The sequence below is a fragment of the Fusarium redolens genome (assembly GCF_020744475.1).
Source record: "Fusarium redolens strain MPI-CAGE-AT-0023 chromosome Unknown BKA55scaffold_4, whole genome shotgun sequence".
Classification (NCBI taxonomy): domain Eukaryota; kingdom Fungi; phylum Ascomycota; class Sordariomycetes; order Hypocreales; family Nectriaceae; genus Fusarium; species Fusarium redolens.
Genome location: NW_025763667.1, coordinates 2,315,951 through 2,332,869, shown reverse-complemented (window position 1 = coordinate 2,332,869; position 16,919 = coordinate 2,315,951). Strand labels below are relative to the sequence as shown.

Sequence of the window (16,919 nt, the reverse complement as noted above, 5' to 3'; positions counted from 1 at the left end):
CAGTTCCATCCATGGACTATCACATCGTCATGGTGGAGTCGCTGCAGGGTCCTCCATTTTTTTCTGTTCGCTCTTCCATGCAGCTACGAGACGCTACTGTAAGTGACTTACTAATTACAGATTGTGTTTTCTCGTTATCGTGTTGAAAATTCGATTCTCATCATGACCATGAAAGCAACAAGAAGAGGGGTTCATGGGCCCTCGCTGTTATATCCGCATCAGACTGAATCTTTCGATTCAGGCTAAGATAAAGGTTACCTGAATTTTGGAGAGAAAAATAATTTAGCGGGTGTGGTGGCCAGGCTGAATATCTTAGACTACCTAATGGGATAGACTGTTCTCGTATCGTCTCTTCTATAATAAAAAAGCGTCAATATCGTGAACGACCCGAATCCATACGCCCTGTCAGCTTTCACTCAGTTACAGTACTCTTACGCTCTGAGTCAGAACTATAAGCCCACAGGTTCAGATAGCCAGTCAGTAGAACACGGCCTTTTTACCACATTGATGCTTAGTTTTTGGCAGGTATCATACTCAAAGCAATGGTTTAGAGACTCGCGTATGACCAACAATGAATCCCATGCTACACCCTCGTGATGGATTTTCTGTATGTTCCTAACCATGTTGATCTCAAACCATGCCGAGCCGCATATACCTGATCTCATTCTTAGACTCGACATTTCCTAAAACAACACCCATGAGACAGCCATGTCCAACATCAGAGCATATCTCACTCGTAGTCGAACCATTTCAGATACCCTCATCAAACAAACACGACGCCAACAGATCCTAATCCCCAACTGTTTCTCGACCCTGGTCAAGGAATAGGAGAGATCTCATCAGCATCTCTGCCACCTCAGCCCAAGATTTTTTTCTCTCGAGATACGACAGCCGAGAGGTGAAGTGGCCTTGTTCAAACTGGTGACATGCTTTGAGAAATTGTTAGTGCTTCGAATCAGTACAAGCGCCAGGGGCCGTCTCATCGGATCCTACACGCCGAAAACTCCGGGTCCAGATCCGGTAAGACTCCGATTATGTGTTTAACAGTAATCCCCTAACGTTAATGTTAGGTGTTCCCTCCTTGGTGACGTTGTTCCGAAAAGGGATATCCAGTGGATGGGATTCATCATTATCGCCGCCGTATAGATTTGTAAGTCTGAGGGAGCATCTCTCAGCAACCTCAATTCAGCTGCATACAGCCAGCGGACATGCCATTTGCTGCATCTGTCTTCTAAGTTTCGCTCCTTATTCTAGCACGCTCCCTTGTCAACCAATTCGCTTCATCGCATCACACCCCCCGCCATGAAGCTCTCAATACTTCGATTCCACGCCCTCGTGGCTGCGACTATATTCGCGACTGTCGCTTTCGCCGAACATACCAGCAACTGGGCCGTTCTCGTCTGCACATCACGATTCTGGTTCAACTACCGTCATCTCGCCAATGTCCTCTCCATGTACCGTACCGTCAAGCGTCTGGGTATTCCCGACTCCCAGATCATCCTCATGCTTCCCGACGACATGGCCTGCAATCCCCGGAACGCGTTTCCCGGAACCGTCTACAGCAATTCAGATCGCGCTGTTGATCTCTACGGCGACAACATCGAGGTGGACTACCGTGGCTACGAGGTTACTGTCGAGAACTTTATTCGCCTGTTGACGGATCGCGTGGGCGCGGAGATGCCGCGAAGCAAGCGCCTACTTACGGATGATCGAAGCAATATTCTGGTTTACATGACTGGTCATGGTGGAAACGAGTTTCTTAAGTTCCAGGATGCTGAGGAGATTGGCGCATTCGATCTTGCGAACGCCTTTGAGGAGATGTGGGAGAAGAAGAGGTAAGTGGTAGCTTCATTGCTTTCTTATCAACCACTAATGCTTTTTAGATATCACGAGATCCTCTTCATGATCGATACCTGCCAAGCGAACACCATGTACAGCAGACTTTACTCCCCCAACATCATCGCCACCGGTTCCTCCAAGCTCGATCAGTCTTCATACTCACATCACGCCGACAACGATGTAGGCGTCGCCGTTATCGATCGATACACGTACTACAATCTTGAATTCCTTGAGAACAACGTCAAGGACCTGAACAGCCAGAAGACAGTGGGCGAATTGTTCGACAGCTACGACTTCGGCAAGATTCACTCACATGCTGGAGTGCGCTACGACCTCTTCCCCGGTGGTGAAGAGAACGCCCGTAGCCGTCTGATCACAGACTTTTTCGGCAACATCCAGAACGTCGAGGTTGACCGCAGCGGTAATCTGACTCTTGAGGAGGATCTCCTAGCGCTCAGCAAGAAAATTGCCCTTCTCCAGCAGAAGGAAGCAGAGGCAGCCAAGGAGTCTGTTGGGGTGAAGGTATCTGCAAAGGCACCTGCTAGTGCTCCAACTGAGACTGCCAGAAAGATCCAAAAGGCCAAGGCATTGACGGATGACAACTGGTGGACCAAGAAGGTCGTTGGTGCGACAGCGCTTGCAGGTTGTGGCCTTCTCTGGGCTATAGGATCCTTCTTGGAAGGTTGAGGTCAATAATCACGAGTATTGTTATTATTATACATTAATGGCATACCAAGAATATGGAGAACGGCGTACTTGACGGGATTGATGTGTTTTTGTTACCATACTAGTAATAAGTCATGAGTAATCTGCAGATATGGCCACAGGCAAACGGTTCTGCACAGAGTATATGTTGACTTGATGAGTTTTGATACCATTTCAAATAGATGTCCGTGACCTAATATTATAGTTACCTCGTGAAGAATCCTACTCGCAGACTGACTGAAGTATAATTGAACCCCTGAGAGCACAGAAGGGTACTTTTGTTGTTTTTTCTTCATGGTGTATGAGGTGTCTACTGTTTGCCTTAGTCAGCAACTTTTTTGGTATTGACCATTTCATATGAAGATTTCATCAAAATCTCGGTTCTGCCATGCCACTGTCGAAGCGAAGTATCGATCTTCCTTTTCACATGACTATCTGATAAGAGCTATAATTCTCATGTCACTTACGGCCGGCCTTTGACGCGATCCGTCTCAGCTGCCAGGATGGAAAAGTCCAAGGTGAGACTTCAATAACAAAAGATTCGCTTTACTTCTTTTTGTGCCAGAAATTCTGCCACGGATGTACAGTCATTTTTATATTCCCGCTTCTTGAATAGAAAGTTGTAACGAAAGACTTGCTAACTGTTCTGAAAACAAGACAAGGCCTCTCAAAACAATTCATCTCAAATCGCGTCCACTGACAACTCATGCCCTAGCATGGTCTTGTGACGCTGAGCTTGCAGTTGCTACAGATGATACTATTTACATATTTCTTCCAGAATATCCAAGGAGTAGCGGTCCCGACGAAGGAGCGGATGAAGAAGAACTACAGAGCCAGTATACGCTCTCCTATCGAGCCTCAGGCTTGATTCGCCCAGATCCCACAATCAATGCACAGCTTTGTTCGTTTTCTGGTATCAGAGTGGCTGGGCCGCCAGCTAACGACGAGAATTGGTTTCCTGGCGTGGGGAATGGACTAGTCACAGGTTCGGGTGCGCCAATCTGCCAGATTGTGAGGTTGGAATGGTCACCAAATGGATTGGGTTGCAATCTTCGACCTATCTTAACAGCGCTGTCAACCAGTGGATGTATATATGCGATTGGTGAACATATCGATCGGCAATCTGCAATGATAGCAGGCATGCGGGTTCGGAGCTTCAAGGCATGGAAGACACTCTGGGGCCTCGGGGCTCAACTTCCGCTGCCCGACAGCAACGAGGAAGATGGATATCGAAACATGAATGAACGCATTCAGGCCTTCTCGTGGGCCAAAGAAGTGGACATAGGGAGAGGTCTGCTAGCATACTGCAATGATGCTGAAGAAGTAGCTGTAATGGCGGTGCAGCTCTTCTCGCAGGCAAAAGAAGGTGATCCTTCAAGTGAAGAGACGCGATGGGACATCCAAGAAGTCGGCCGGTTTGATGGCAGAGGGATACATATTAAGGAAGACGTGAGTTATGCTGAACTTGGTCGAAAAAGGCTCTAACATAAAATAGGCTGTAGATATCACAGATCCCGACTATGTGCCTCATGGGAGTGCCTTTTCTTTGAAATGGAGCTCTTGGTTCAAGAGCCAAGGCAAAAAAGTCGCTATACTGGCATATTTGGCAAAGAATCATGTTGGGTTTCGAAAGATCACTATCCTGGGCAATTGGGAGAGAGGTCAGCCTCCGCATATCGAAGTCGAGAAGGCGGATATGACGGCCATTTGCATGTTTCTGTCAACGGATGCATATATCGAGTGGGAAGACTTGGTACGTAGTTTATGGCGCGTGGAATAACCATAGCTAACGTGGCTCAAGATCGCATATGACGATGATAAGCCTGTAGCCAGGGGCGTGGTCGCTGATCCGTTTAATGTGAAGCCATTTCAGGTTTCGTTTATTGACGATGCCGAGGAGTTGGCTGGCGCTCACTATACTTGGGAGTGCTCGACAACGTATTCCAAGGAAGATGAAATAGTCTCATCGAATCCTATTTCTGGTACACAACTCTTACAGGCTCTGCACACAACACATCTAACAACAATGTAGGACTTCTAATTCACGATCAAGGCATAACGCACCTAGGATCAGTTCCGTACTACTCAATCGCCAGATTATCTGCAACATCACGCAACCAGGACTGGTTTCAGACAAATCTTCCGGACACAGAGGCTTCTGTTCCAAAATGGGCAACAAGAATTCGAAAACACACAACACGGCTCGTTGCAAGAGCGGTTGCGCTGGAAGGATTAGACTCGGATTCAGACGACTCAGAAGACGACCTAATGGAAGAAGATACAACACAGTTACAAGTTCCCGAATCCAGGTACCGCATCTGGGGCATGGCGCATTCACCCGGCGGTGGCACAACAGCAGTGCTTGTGTCGCGATTCAGCACTTTGCACCCAGAAAGGCGAGCCCTCTGTAAACTGATGTTCTCAAGAAGAGACGAAGAGCGCGGCCAAGAGGATGCGGTCACAGTCACGAAGCCTCTAACAACTGAAGGCCAGGTTTGGGAGTGGATGTACGGGAATGCCCCTGAAGTACTTGGGACTACAGCAACGCGCAAGATATCTCCTGAGCTCAACAATTCGTTATTGAGGGAGCAGTTCAGAGATATTGCAGCTAACCAACACTGCGTGTTTTGTGATGCAGCATTGCGTTTGGAAGAGGAAGAAGCAAAATGTGAAAACGGACATTTGTTTGGTAAGTTGTCTACGCATCCTCTCTGTTGCACTTGTTGCTGACACCTTTGAATAGCACGCTGTGCTTCTACGGGACTGGCGATAATGGCTCCTGATATTTCTCGGATTTGCGCAGTGTGCGAGTTGCGATGTCTGAAAGTTGCAGAATTGACGCGTGTTGTTGAGATGCATTTTGGATCAGGGGCAAATGTACAGGCATCAGGGGAAGTTTGTGGTGGATGTGGGGGAAAGTTCGTCGCATGAATAAATACCTACCTAGGCACCTAAGTAGTACCCAAGGTAGAGAGAGGTAGGGGCGAAATAAAACAGCAGAAACGATTTGGTGGCAGATCAGCGATTTTTGGTGTAAGCGATTCCGCTGTATTTCCCCCCAAGCGATATCCTTCTCATACACTATACAGGTACTTGAAGAAAAGGCTCAAGGGAGTCGAAGAGGAAGTTCTAGCTCAAGCGTTTTTTAGATGAACAGCGAAACCAAGGCTGCACATGCACAGTAAAAGAAACACAACAACTTCCTCAATGTTTCCAGATATCCTATCTGCCCAGGTATCTATAACCCATCTGTGAGACATTGCGCGGCAAGGGAGCCAATCATTACCATCCGCCCCGCATTACCTGAGATTTAGTGTATGGGTACCCTGGTCTCTGTGATTAAGGTAGGTACCCACCTTAAGCGCTATTCCTCCATTTCCTTACCGTATCATACGGGTCCATTAGCAGCGCAGGGCATGGACTTCAAACAATCTTCAATCCGTTAATGTCATCTTGTCTTGTCGTCCACATTCAACCTCACTTTGGAGACATCCACATCAATACTTCGCGTGTTCTCTTTTATTTTCTCCTATTTTTACCTTTCAACCCCTGCTTCTAGTGGTCACAACGCAGATCATTTACTAGCGGTTAGGAGGCTCCCACTTACACCATGTCTGCTTCGCGAACTGGCGCTGCGGTTCCGGCAGCCAGCTTCAACTTCGAAGAGTGAGTATTAGCATGTATTCCATTGATTTTTGAGATGGTGCTTTCATATTCGACGTTTCCAAGCATGCTGACTTTTACAACAGATCCCTCGCTTCCAAGCCCTTTCTCTTCGTTATCGGGCCAGAGGCCAAGGAGTTCCACGTACACAAGGAACTCATCGGCCGACTATCACCAGTCCTAAACGCTCTAGTAAATGGGAACATGAGAGAAGCTCGGGAAGGTCGTGTCGTATGGGCAGATCTAGATGTCGACACTTTTGTGCGCTTCGCCAAATTCGCCTACTCTGGTGACTACAGTGAGGCACAGCCTGTTCTTATCCCGGCACCTGAACTGGACACTGAAGGCAACCACTCACCACTCAAGTCATATACTCATGATGTGAATGGCTATGCATCCTCGTCTGGGAAAGGCTCAGATGACTCTCGCAGCACCAGCTCGGATTCGGAGGAAATGCGCGACGACAATGATTCTGATCAAGACGAGGATCTTGACGACGACGATGACTCTTCGGAAGGCACTCCAACCGGATACCACAGCACTGCGGGTGACGAGTCAAGTTCATCTGAAGCTTCCACCACCGTAGACCACATGCCAACAAACAATGGCGGTAATCGGCCCCCTTTCACTTATACCTACACCTATGAATACTGTGAGTGGAAGCTGCCGGCGGCCGTTGGCGAGTTTATCCAGAGCTATCAGTCCAATAACGATCAACATAATGGAGTTCTGCAGTTGACTGAAGACGGTAACTTATCCAGGCGCAAACGCAGGTGCCCGGATCAAAATTATATGCTTGACGTGACAACCACAACAGGAAAGCGGTTTGAAGCAATGAGAAACTTTGCCCGTCCTCCTTACGACTCACCCATGATTAACGGCGGCGCTCCGGCCGTGACTAGTTTGCAGAACACACAAGAAGGCAAATACTCATATCTGCCTGTCTTCCTCAGCCACGCACGTCTCTACATCCTGGCGGATAAGTATGATGTTGAAGATCTTCGCCGTCTCTCCATCTGCCGCCTCCATTGTATACTGTATTACTTTTACTTCGACCAATACCATGTTCCCGACATCGTTGCCCTCGCGCAGGAGCTATTCGAAAATACTGTGGAGGATGACACTGCACGAGAGATTATTGTGGAGTACTTTGTGTGCTTCATTGAGTACATTCGGGATACGCCAGAAGTCAAAGAGCTGCTACGCAAGGGAGGTGACTTTCCAGTAGCATTGCTCTCCCGTGTGGCCATGCGCTTGTAGGCAAGAGAAAACCTAGGAGCAGCAATATCTAGAGATGGAAGCGAGGCGTTACGGCTAGGCATGTTGGGGCGCTCAGGATTTGAAAGGATATTTCGGACTACTTGGCTCTGCTTCTTCATTTTTCTCAAGGATAGGAGAGAAGAAACGAGGAAACATCATCGTTGGTTTGCGACAGTCAGTTTCGTTCAGGGGCGGGATCTCCTGTCTTGCATACAATTTGATGGAAAAAGCCAAGTTACTAAAACAATGGCTATTCAGCACAAGTATTACATGCTCTGCAGGAGATGCGAACACAAAGATGATAGGCGTCACACAACAGACACCACATATAGCATGAAAAGATACATGGGACTAATGGAAGTAAGTCATCGAGAAATAATTTTCGTTTCCTATCTTTCGTCTCAAGTCTTTAAATCCTAGCTGCTGGTGGCAACATGCTACCAAGCAAGCTCTCTTTCTTCTCTCCATCCAACGACCTCGAACCAGCCACAGAGGAAGAAGTGATATTCGAAAAGAACAAACGCAAACGTAGATACACATTAGCGACTAGCGCAGCTCCTTCTATTAGAGGAGAAGGCCTCGCAACAAGACGTCGTAACCTGTATACACGTCTCCCTTCAAACCAAATGGCTGAGATAAGTCACTCGCAAGGTCGCCCTGACATGAGCGTAAATGACATGCCATGACATAATGACGAGTTGACGACCGCCTGAGAAATATGAAGTTTATATGAACGTGAAACGGGAAAAAGTAGCTCGAAAGTAGCCACGTAAGAAGAAAAGAATTGGTCAAGTGAGTGTTAAGAAGTTCGAAAGTAATTTAAATCATCCACCAGAAGAGTAAAGAAGCGTGAGCAGACCATAATGCTCAGGGTCTCTCCATGGTACCGCAGAACGCCGTTCCTTTTAATACTGTTTCATACAGAGCCATTAACGGCTGTAAGCTGTTCAATACGCCTGGCCAGGTACGGGCTTCCTGCTAAGAGAGCCCGAAGAAGATGGCCCCGAGCGAGGATCTTGAGAAGGGTTCATGGGGCTGGGTCCAGGGGGGTTGTTTCTTCGGTTCATCCCGCTAGGACTTTGTGAACGGCCACCAGCAGGCCCAGGTGATTGAGAACGAGGCCCAGGGCTCATGGGTCTGCCACTAGGCGGTCCATTACGGGGGCCGGGTGACTGCGCTCGAGGTCCTGGGCTCATCGGACGTCCTTGAGGACGGCCGGGAGGTCCCATTGGTGATTGGGGACGACTGCTGTTGGGATTCATAGGACCAGCCGGCGATGCAGGTCGAGGTTGACCAAAATTTCCTTGAGGGGTCATAGGTCGTTGTCCTTGAGATTGATTGGGTCCAGGTCCTCGGGGAGGTCCGCCAGCTTTAACAGGAGGGCCTGGGCGAGGGCCACCTTGAGCAGGGCGGGGCTTCACAGGACGAGTTGACAAACAGGTTCGAGGAACAACACCCTGTCGAGAACGGTCAAGTCGGATGCAAAGAGCCTGGAGAGAAGTTAGATTGGGCTGAGACAGAAAATGAACTGTACAAACTTACCCAGCCATCATCGTACTCGTGAAGGAGTCGCACAAGATCACCAGCTCTGAGCTCTAGTTCATCGTCCATAGTGGGCTTGAAGTCAAGCTGCACGCGGTGAACGGCGGAGTTCGCAGGTCCGCCAGCAGCAGCAATGGCCGCAGCGCCCGCAGAAGGACTGTCGGGACCCGCAGAAGGAGCGGAAGAGTTACTGTATTCAGTGCCAGCAGGACTAGCAGGAACAGCTGCCATAGGGGCATTCGGAAGGGTCAGGTCAAGTTGCTGAGGGCCTCCAGCCTTGCGGATCGAAGTCTTACGAGCGACCATAGCGGCTCCTGCACCAGCAGCTGCTGCGGCAACAGCAGGTCCATTGGCGGTTAGGGGGCCGTGGGGAGAAGGTGATTGAGGTGAGACTGGAGCGGTAGCAGCAGGAAAAGCGGCGGCGGCAGCAACAGCAATGGTCGAGTTTTCGGACATGGGGCTGGGAGAAGCTCTCAGCGCAGAAGCAGTCTCTTCTTGGACAGGAGATGGAACACGCTCGGCCTGTGTGCCGAAGGGGTTAGCAGAATCGACGCCTTGAGCTGTTGTTGGACGCTCCCAGGCACTGCCTCCAGGGGATCGAGGGGACAAGGGACCACCAGCGGATGATGGAGAAGCGGCAGCGGGTACAGCAAGAGTCAAACCTGCACCCTTGCTCGCGCGCTTCTCCTTTTCAAGGCCGTTCCAGTTGGGCAGGAATTGAGTGACGGGTCGGAGACTAACACGGGGAGCCTTTGCATCAGTGCGGATAGAGGCGGTTTCAATAGGCTCGGGAGACATAGAACGACGCACAGCGGCGGCGGCAACCATAGGGGGGCCACCGTGACCAGCCATCGGGCCGTGAAGCTTCTCATCATCATTCTCGAGTCTTTCCATCTCAGCCTGCTTCCGGCGTTTAGTGAAGATAAAGTAGACAAGCAAGCCCATGGCAAGTAACCCGCCAAGAACACCAAACGCAATTCCAGCCTTGGTTCCTGCGCTGGTGCCACCACTGGCTTCTGGCACAGCACTGGAGCTGGAGCTAGGTAGACTTGAGGCTCCAGATATGTCGGCAGCTTCATCGATAGTTGTAGAAGCGGAGGCTGAGCCGGTGGCTTTGGCGAGAATGGATTCGATAGATTGACTGCCAGTTGGGTCGCTAATAACGGAGGGGACGCTCGATGGGTTGTTACTAGTGGTAATTTGGGCGCGAGTTCTGGTCGGTTTGGCTGTTGAGCTCTCCTTCGCATCGTCATCCTCGGATTTACTGCGAGACTTGGCATCCTCCGCAGCCTTCTTTTTGGCAGCCTCTTCTGCCTTTTCCTTCTCTTCCTCCGCCTTTTCCTGTTTCGCCTTGTCTTCGGCAGCCTTTTTCTTCGCTGCTTCTTCCTCCTTCTCCGCCTGTTCTTTCGCCTTTTCCTTGGCTTCTTCAGCTTCCTTCTTCTTTTCTTCAGCCTCCTTCTTCGAGTCTCTCTCGTCGTCGTCATCTTCTTCGTCATCGTCCTTTGATGAGCCCGTTTGCTTAGGCTCGTGGCCTACTGTTTTGTAGCCACCAATCTTCCCTTCGAAAGTAGCTTCCATCGTCTTGAAGACAGTCCTTATTTCTTCTGCAATTGGGTTAGTTGATGCACAATTCACTGGTCAAAACTGATACAGTAATTCGTCCTAAAGCCGATTTGGTTTACTCAGATAAAAGCGAAACTTACGTGGTTGTCTCTTATGTACATGGCGCTTTGAGCCGTCGGATGAGACGTCGATCTCATGAGCGATGTTACCAAACCCAAAAAGCCCATCGGCCCTGCGGTGTACTTGCAGATGCCGGAGATGCATGTTTGCTAGAGTTTCGGGGGACTATGTAGTACGGCAACAAATCTAAATGACGAGATCGCGCGAAGATCACAAAGTCGATGTTTGTCGTTCCGGTGGAATATATCGTCTCGGAAGACAAAATTGGCGGGGCTGGTTGTCAGGTCGACTGGAATGAAGGGCGTTGCAATAGAGGGCGGGAATAAAGAATGTGTCCCTTAGGGGTCTCGAGACTGATGTCTTTGTACGGGCGGCGGCGGCGATGTCTCAGACCAGAACGGTGGGGGGAGTGCGTCGGTAACGAGTGTGATGTAAAATCGCAAGTTCAACTGCTAGTTACAACGTGAAATATGGATGTTGTTGGACCAGCTGCCAAACCAGGGTTAGATGTTGAAAGAAGTATGAATATCGCTCTGATTAACAAACAGCGCACGGCAGCAGTCTTGCAAAAACACGCCAGGGGTTGAAACGAATGGACAAACTGAACTCAACACGGACAGTAGCCAAAGCAAGGCGACCGTGTAAAGAAACAGTTCTGAAAACGACTGAACGATTTCAAGGTTGAAAGAGTGTAAAAAGAATGGTGGTGGAGAGAAGAAAAGACACTGGGCGGAAGAGGCCCTGGACGAGGATATGGTTGTGAGATGAGGAGACGGGGAAGGACCAGGAGCAGCTCAGTGGAGGCACTTGCCAAATACAAGGTTGCCGAGCAAGCCCCCCGGACTCCCCATTGAATCCCAGGACCTGCTAATGTTTGATAGGGCCTACCGAGCCCCCAAGCTAAAAGTAATCCTAGTGGGTAGCAGAGCTGAACCTCGCAGTGACAGGGCCCTGGCTATGTACTTTGAGGTATTCTCTGTGCTATGTTGGGTCTCCAGATAGACCAATTTCATTGATGTTTCATCTTTAACCGGGCTATATAGTACACGGTAGTACAAGTACAGATTGTCCTCAGTCCTTGGTAGAATGCCAATCACCTCCAGTTGTGAGTTGTTGAACAGACATTCGCCATACGAAAATATATAGATGCGCTTGCATAAAGCTGCATTGCAAGATGCATATTATGGTACATCGCACGACACTAGATTAGGCATATCGTATTCCAAATTTAACCTGCCACTTGTGCAGCCATCTCAGTTGTGTCACTCGTATCACCATGACCATCACGACAATGAATGCTATCAGGCACACTAACGAACGAGACAGGGTCCTGATTCCCATTCATTTTATTCATGAGGCGCCGTGCATTAATGATGATCAGCAGAGAAGCATGCGGCCAAGGAATTCGAGTGATTTATGATTTGCCGAGAAGAGAAGAAACCAATTGCTCCGAGGTGGGAGGCTTCAAGGCTGATCCCTGCTGAGTTGTGACGACTGAGAAGGTTCACAATAGCCAGGGGTAAGCGCGTTGGCGGGGGTTAAACATCAGGGGTGGCTTGGGCCACTTCAGGTACATAAGTTGTATGATTGGTTGATGAAGCCCCGTCGAATCTGTTTAGCCAGGAACCGTTGAGGCGCCGGCCAATCCGTAATGGCTTATCCAATCGACCCTGTACAGCGTGGCTTCTGCAGCGCGCAGCTCTAACGTCTTCCAACCCAAATTAGAGAATAGCCCGATTTCATTAAAATTATCCCACACCCACTCACACTTTCATCCTCTCCTTTTCCATGGATCCAGCAACGAATATCGACCGATTCACCCAAGAATGTTAGTCTATCGAATTTGCCTTCAGTAAACGTTTTCGTTCTGTGATTGATTTTGTGTACTTGGCTGCTTGGTCTGTCTATTTAAGTGCTACTATGTAGAAGCAGAGGAAATCCATCCATATTTGCACAGATACAGGGCTGTGTTCACATCTCGGGCAACTAACAAATGATCCCACCAGATGCTTCGACTCGGTAATAAAAATTAGTAAGGTCTTTCTCGTCAGATTTGGTTACATGAGTGGCTCAATTTCTTAATAGCAAGATATCGAATCTAGGGCTTCCTCAAGCAATTATGCTAATCCCGTTGATTTCGACTACCCATTTCCGAACTATGGGAAGAAACAAACTCCCTCTTTGTTTGCACCACTTTGACCGCTCATCCACGCATTGACGTTATATGGTTTGAAACGACCGATGGAGACAAATCTGTGCTTGATCTGTGCTCCTTCAATGTGTCCGTCCATCCGCTTGAACCCACCCTTGTCATGCCGAGATGAGAAAGCATTTCGTGCAGCAATCGATTCTCGAAATGATTAGCGAAGTTTGATAAATATGCCTTGCACTGAGTTATTGCATAAATAGACAAAATGATTCACAATCTGGTCTAGATAAGGGTCTTCAATCTCCAAATACAAGGATATTAATTAATCTTTGGTTACATCGTAACAACGTCACTGTTTCATGTTTAGCCTCGGTCCCTCTGTCTCGGTCGGCAAACAAATTATATCGATGTTAGATCCATTGTTGTTGTGGATATGGCCTGTTGTTTAAATTTACTCGACGCTTTTCCCCAGCTTCAGCTACAGGCGCCGGTGTTCCGCACTCAATGAGACAAGGCTTTCCTGGGAGACCTCACAGGGCTCCTTGGTACCTAATGAAATTCACAAAGTCTCCGTAGAAACTGGGTAAGTGAATGCCATAAGGCTCATTTCGGCTCTGTTTCGAGATCCTTGGTGTATTGATCACCTGCTGATAACAGTGCTAGCTACCATTGAGAAAGTCGAAATTTCGCAGGATATCCTGTTTTCGTCGTTTCTATCATTATTCGAGGTTGTAGGTGTGGCTGGTCAGAGACAATTGATTTTTCAGGGATTGTGATCACCAGTGTCTAAAACATGACATTCCTGCATGGCTTTAAATTTGTCTCAGTGTTAATGGGGATTTCGTTCGTCCCTTAAACACTTTTGCCTTCAGGAGGGCCTGCGATTCTTTGTAGGCCATTGAAACTGCATTCTCTATAGTAGCGTTCCACGAAAAGGGTGTAAACCTTTGCAATGATCCGTCGAAGCTCGAAGTGGCCTTCTCAACACTTGGATCTAAGGTGGAATCACGCCACTGAGTAGGGTATTAGACAACTGAACCCTCCCTTCATGGGACGAGTAACCGAAAGACTATGAAGTTAGTCAAGTTACGATTCGCTCATGAGTACGCCGTTGAGCTTCCTAAAGATATTCTCGAACTCTCCCCATTTCCAGTTCAGCCGATGAGTTCTCGAGTCGCGACGTCCAACATGGCAATCTAGCTTTCGGAAGTCACCATAGGATGCGATAAAAACACTCCTAGGCTCCTATCAAAATTTCTATTCAGACATCATCAGTTATCTAAATATAAACAGCAAATATGCTCATGTATGAATTCAAACTGCTGGTTGTTCAACAGGCGTCATCGTACAGTTATAAATACAAGACCAGGCAAACGCTCGCTATGCTGAGTCAATGCTCCGGGTATATAATGCATCTCCCACAATCCAGCTTCGCCTCTTCCTCTTCACATGGAATCTTCCATCTGTCGACTTCTCGCCTTGGTCCAGTTATCCTTATCCGACTTGCCGCCCTGAGCTTCAAGACCCATCCCCCTTTCCACCCATTCTTTACTCTCCATGTGACGCAGTCGACTTAGCGCACGAGCAAATGCGAATGCTTCCTCTGAACTCGCAAAGAGATTTGAGTCTTTGAGCTTGTCAACGCTGTGTACCAGGTCATGGTTGGCAGCAGCTTCCTCCGCGTGCTCGTGCTTCACGCCCTGGTTCATGAGGCTTTCAGCGATCTCATCTCGAGAGACAAAGAGTTCTGAGAGGGGCTTCTCTGTAGTAAGGACAAGCTTAGCGTTGCCCTCGTACACAACATCGATAAATGTGATGAAACGACGCGCGAGATCTCGCTGCTGATGAGTCATTGCGGGAATATCGGTTACAATGAATGCCTCGTAAGCCCGAACCAGCTCAATAAAATCAGCAGCAGATTTTGGCTGTCGAATCAATTCGTCGAAGGTGAACCATGCCGCTCGTCCGCTGACTCGAGGAACATAAATCTCACGACCCCAGACCTTTTGCGTCTCGGGTCGAGGTTCAGGCTGTTCAGGATCACCGAGAAACCGAAACCATTTCTCTGCGTGCGCATGCGCATGGCTGTCGAGTGACGTGTGGTATACATCAGATGGAGGTCGAGGGATCTTTCGGTAATCGGTTGGCGAGTCGAGATTGATGACATGCAGGCGATTCTTGAGAAGTTCGATGGCGGGGATGAATGACTCTCGCTGGACACCGTTCTTGTACAGCTCGTCAGGGTGTCTGTTGGAAGTTGTTACCAGGACTACGCCGTTTGCCATGAGAGATTCAAGCAGTCTGTATACAGTCAGCATTGAGCGCCTTTGTAGTAAGAAAGTGCACTCACCGTCGCAAAATCATTGCATCTGCTACATCTGTGCACTGGAATTCATCGAAACAGAGCACATTTGCCTGCTGAGCAATGTCGGCTGCGATATATGGTACCCCGTCTATATCGTTTCCATGCTCCATTTTGAATCTATGAAGTCGCTTATGTACATCTTGCATGAAGTTGTTGAAATGAATTCGACTTTTTGACTTGACAGATGGAGGCAGAGTTTCGTATAATAGATCCATCAACATGGTCTTGCCGCAACCCACATCACCATAGAGATACAAGCCTCTCGGAAGGTTGTTAGGAATATCCCCAGTAGCCAACCTACTGCCGCCTGCGCCAAAAAGCGACGAGAATATTGACTTCTTGGTGGGCTTGAGGGATTCGATGCTGGGATGCTGGACAGGCGGGGCGTCATATTTCTCCAATTCATGATATAGATTTTGGAAATTCTGGATGATCCCTTCTCTCTTGTCAGTACTTGCTTACGTTCCTGACTCGATTCTAACATCCTCACCTCTTTGATGCTCATCGTTTCGCAACCTGCCCGCCTGTACTCTTCTGTCATACTCTGGGATTGGGCCTCCGCCATGTATAGGTTCGGCATCGACTACTGTTGCCATCGATCGCGATCGATGTATACATGACGTCGATAAGTTGGCGCCTTGGATTGTGAGGGCTTGTTGTGTTTTGCGGTAATCTGAGCCTGTTCGCAAGGCCTGTGGTGTTGCGCTCGTCCGAAGCGCCCTCGCAAATCTGCCGCCATCCACCAACGGCCGCAACAATTGAGGATGGCGGACAGTGGCACTACACCTCAATGCGCCGCGCATTTTGATCGCATATATGTCGCAGGAATCGAGGCGGTTTCGTTTGCGATCGGTCGCTGGTGAGTTTACGGAAATAAGTTTGTAATATGAGAGTTAATCACGGAGGGGAGTTGCGAATCCGGTATTCAAGTGACGATAGTGTGGGCCGGGTTTAGAATTGGTTCCCGGTACTGGTATTCCATCCTTGACCCGAAGGCTACCGATATTCCCGGGTGTACTTTCAATTAAGAAGTTTTGCGTCAGTTTGCCGAGGCTCACTAACAAGCGTTACTTGGCGGCTTCCAAGAGCCTACCCTAGATGATCCGTTCAGATTTCGTTGGTCAGCTGTTCACAATTTCACATGATATATTGCCAATACTGTACAGAGCTCTGGATTCAAGCTTTTTTTCAGCTCTTCTAAACCCTATATTCGAGCGTGGTCATACAGTTGACGACCGGCCCGGTTGTTGTGATCTCGAGTTTTTTTTAACCAAGATGCCGATTCAACTCCGAGGGCAAAGCATCAGCAATTATCAATCCCAGCTAGCACGCAGAATTTGAACCCTTGGCTATGGATGTTACGAGAGAGTTCCAAACTTCTCTGACCATGACCCGGAGAATCATCTCCGACCAAGGTAAGTGACCTGACAGTGATGGCAAATAAGCATTCAAAACCCTCATATTGTTATTATAAGATTAGGGATTTGAAGCCTGCCGGGTGAGGGGGTTCGAACGGCTAAAAGACAATGTGCGTTGTGCATCGATCGAATACTCTGACCTAGTGATCAATTCATTGCCTGGTCGACACAAGCATCGATGTACAGGCTCACAGGTATTATGGTCTAGTTAATGATACATTCAAATTACTCCCGCTGTTTTAAACACAGTTCCCAGATGATTTCGTGAATATCATGTCACATCTCTCCAAACATC

At 48.5% G+C, this 16,919-nt stretch overlaps 3 protein-coding genes across 3 annotated transcripts; 1 reads left to right on the top strand and 2 right to left on the bottom strand.

Annotated features, from left to right (window-relative positions):
* Positions 1-1,302: 1,302 nt before the first annotated feature.
* On the top strand, positions 1,303-7,467 carry BKA55DRAFT_686993 (peptidase C13 family-domain-containing protein; the record flags this gene model as incomplete). The annotated part of the gene is made up of 9 exons (XM_046199006.1): positions 1,303-1,835; positions 1,884-2,521; positions 3,260-3,993; positions 4,040-4,297; positions 4,346-4,526; positions 4,577-5,233; positions 5,288-5,421; positions 6,137-6,210; positions 6,294-7,467. The coding sequence occupies 9 exons, from the start codon at positions 1,303-1,305 to the stop codon at positions 7,465-7,467; spliced, it is 4,383 nt and encodes a 1,460-aa protein (XP_046053301.1).
* Positions 7,468-8,283: 816 nt separating this feature from the next.
* BKA55DRAFT_286527 (uncharacterized protein) lies at positions 8,284-10,914 on the bottom strand. Its single transcript, XM_046185528.1, has 2 exons — positions 9,010-10,914; positions 8,284-8,957 (listed from the first exon to the last, which is right to left on the bottom strand). Exons 1-2 carry the CDS (start codon positions 10,585-10,587, stop codon positions 8,415-8,417), a joined length of 2,121 nt encoding a protein of 706 aa, XP_046053300.1. The 5' UTR covers positions 10,588-10,914; the 3' UTR covers positions 8,284-8,414.
* A 3,168-nt stretch (positions 10,915-14,082) lies between these two features.
* BKA55DRAFT_561271 (AFG1-like ATPase-domain-containing protein) lies at positions 14,083-16,347 on the bottom strand. The gene is made up of 3 exons (XM_046192148.1): positions 15,697-16,347; positions 15,192-15,642; positions 14,083-15,142 (listed from the first exon to the last, which is right to left on the bottom strand). Exons 1-3 carry the CDS (start codon positions 16,007-16,009, stop codon positions 14,287-14,289), a joined length of 1,620 nt encoding a protein of 539 aa, XP_046053299.1. The 5' UTR covers positions 16,010-16,347; the 3' UTR covers positions 14,083-14,286.
* Positions 16,348-16,919: the final 572 nt, after the last annotated feature.

Bases quoted from the DNA above. Each gene is read 5' to 3' on its own strand.
- BKA55DRAFT_286527 (XM_046185528.1), bottom strand. From the start codon at position 10,587: ATGGAAGCTACTTTCGAAGGGAAGATTGGTGGCTACAAAACAGTAGGC. The intron at 8,958-9,009 runs GTAAGTTTGTAC...ACTTCTCTCCAG, and splicing joins ACGAGTACGATGATGGCTGG to GCTCTTTGCATCCGACTTGA.
- BKA55DRAFT_561271 (XM_046192148.1), bottom strand. From the start codon at position 16,009: ATGCGCGGCGCATTGAGGTGTAGTGCCACTGTCCGCCATCCTCAATTG. The intron at 15,643-15,696 runs GTGAGGATGTTA...ACAAGAGAGAAG, and splicing joins AAACGATGAGCATCAAAGAG to GGATCATCCAGAATTTCCAA. The intron at 15,143-15,191 runs GTGAGTGCACTT...GACTGTATACAG, and splicing joins GATGCAATGATTTTGCGACG to ACTGCTTGAATCTCTCATGG.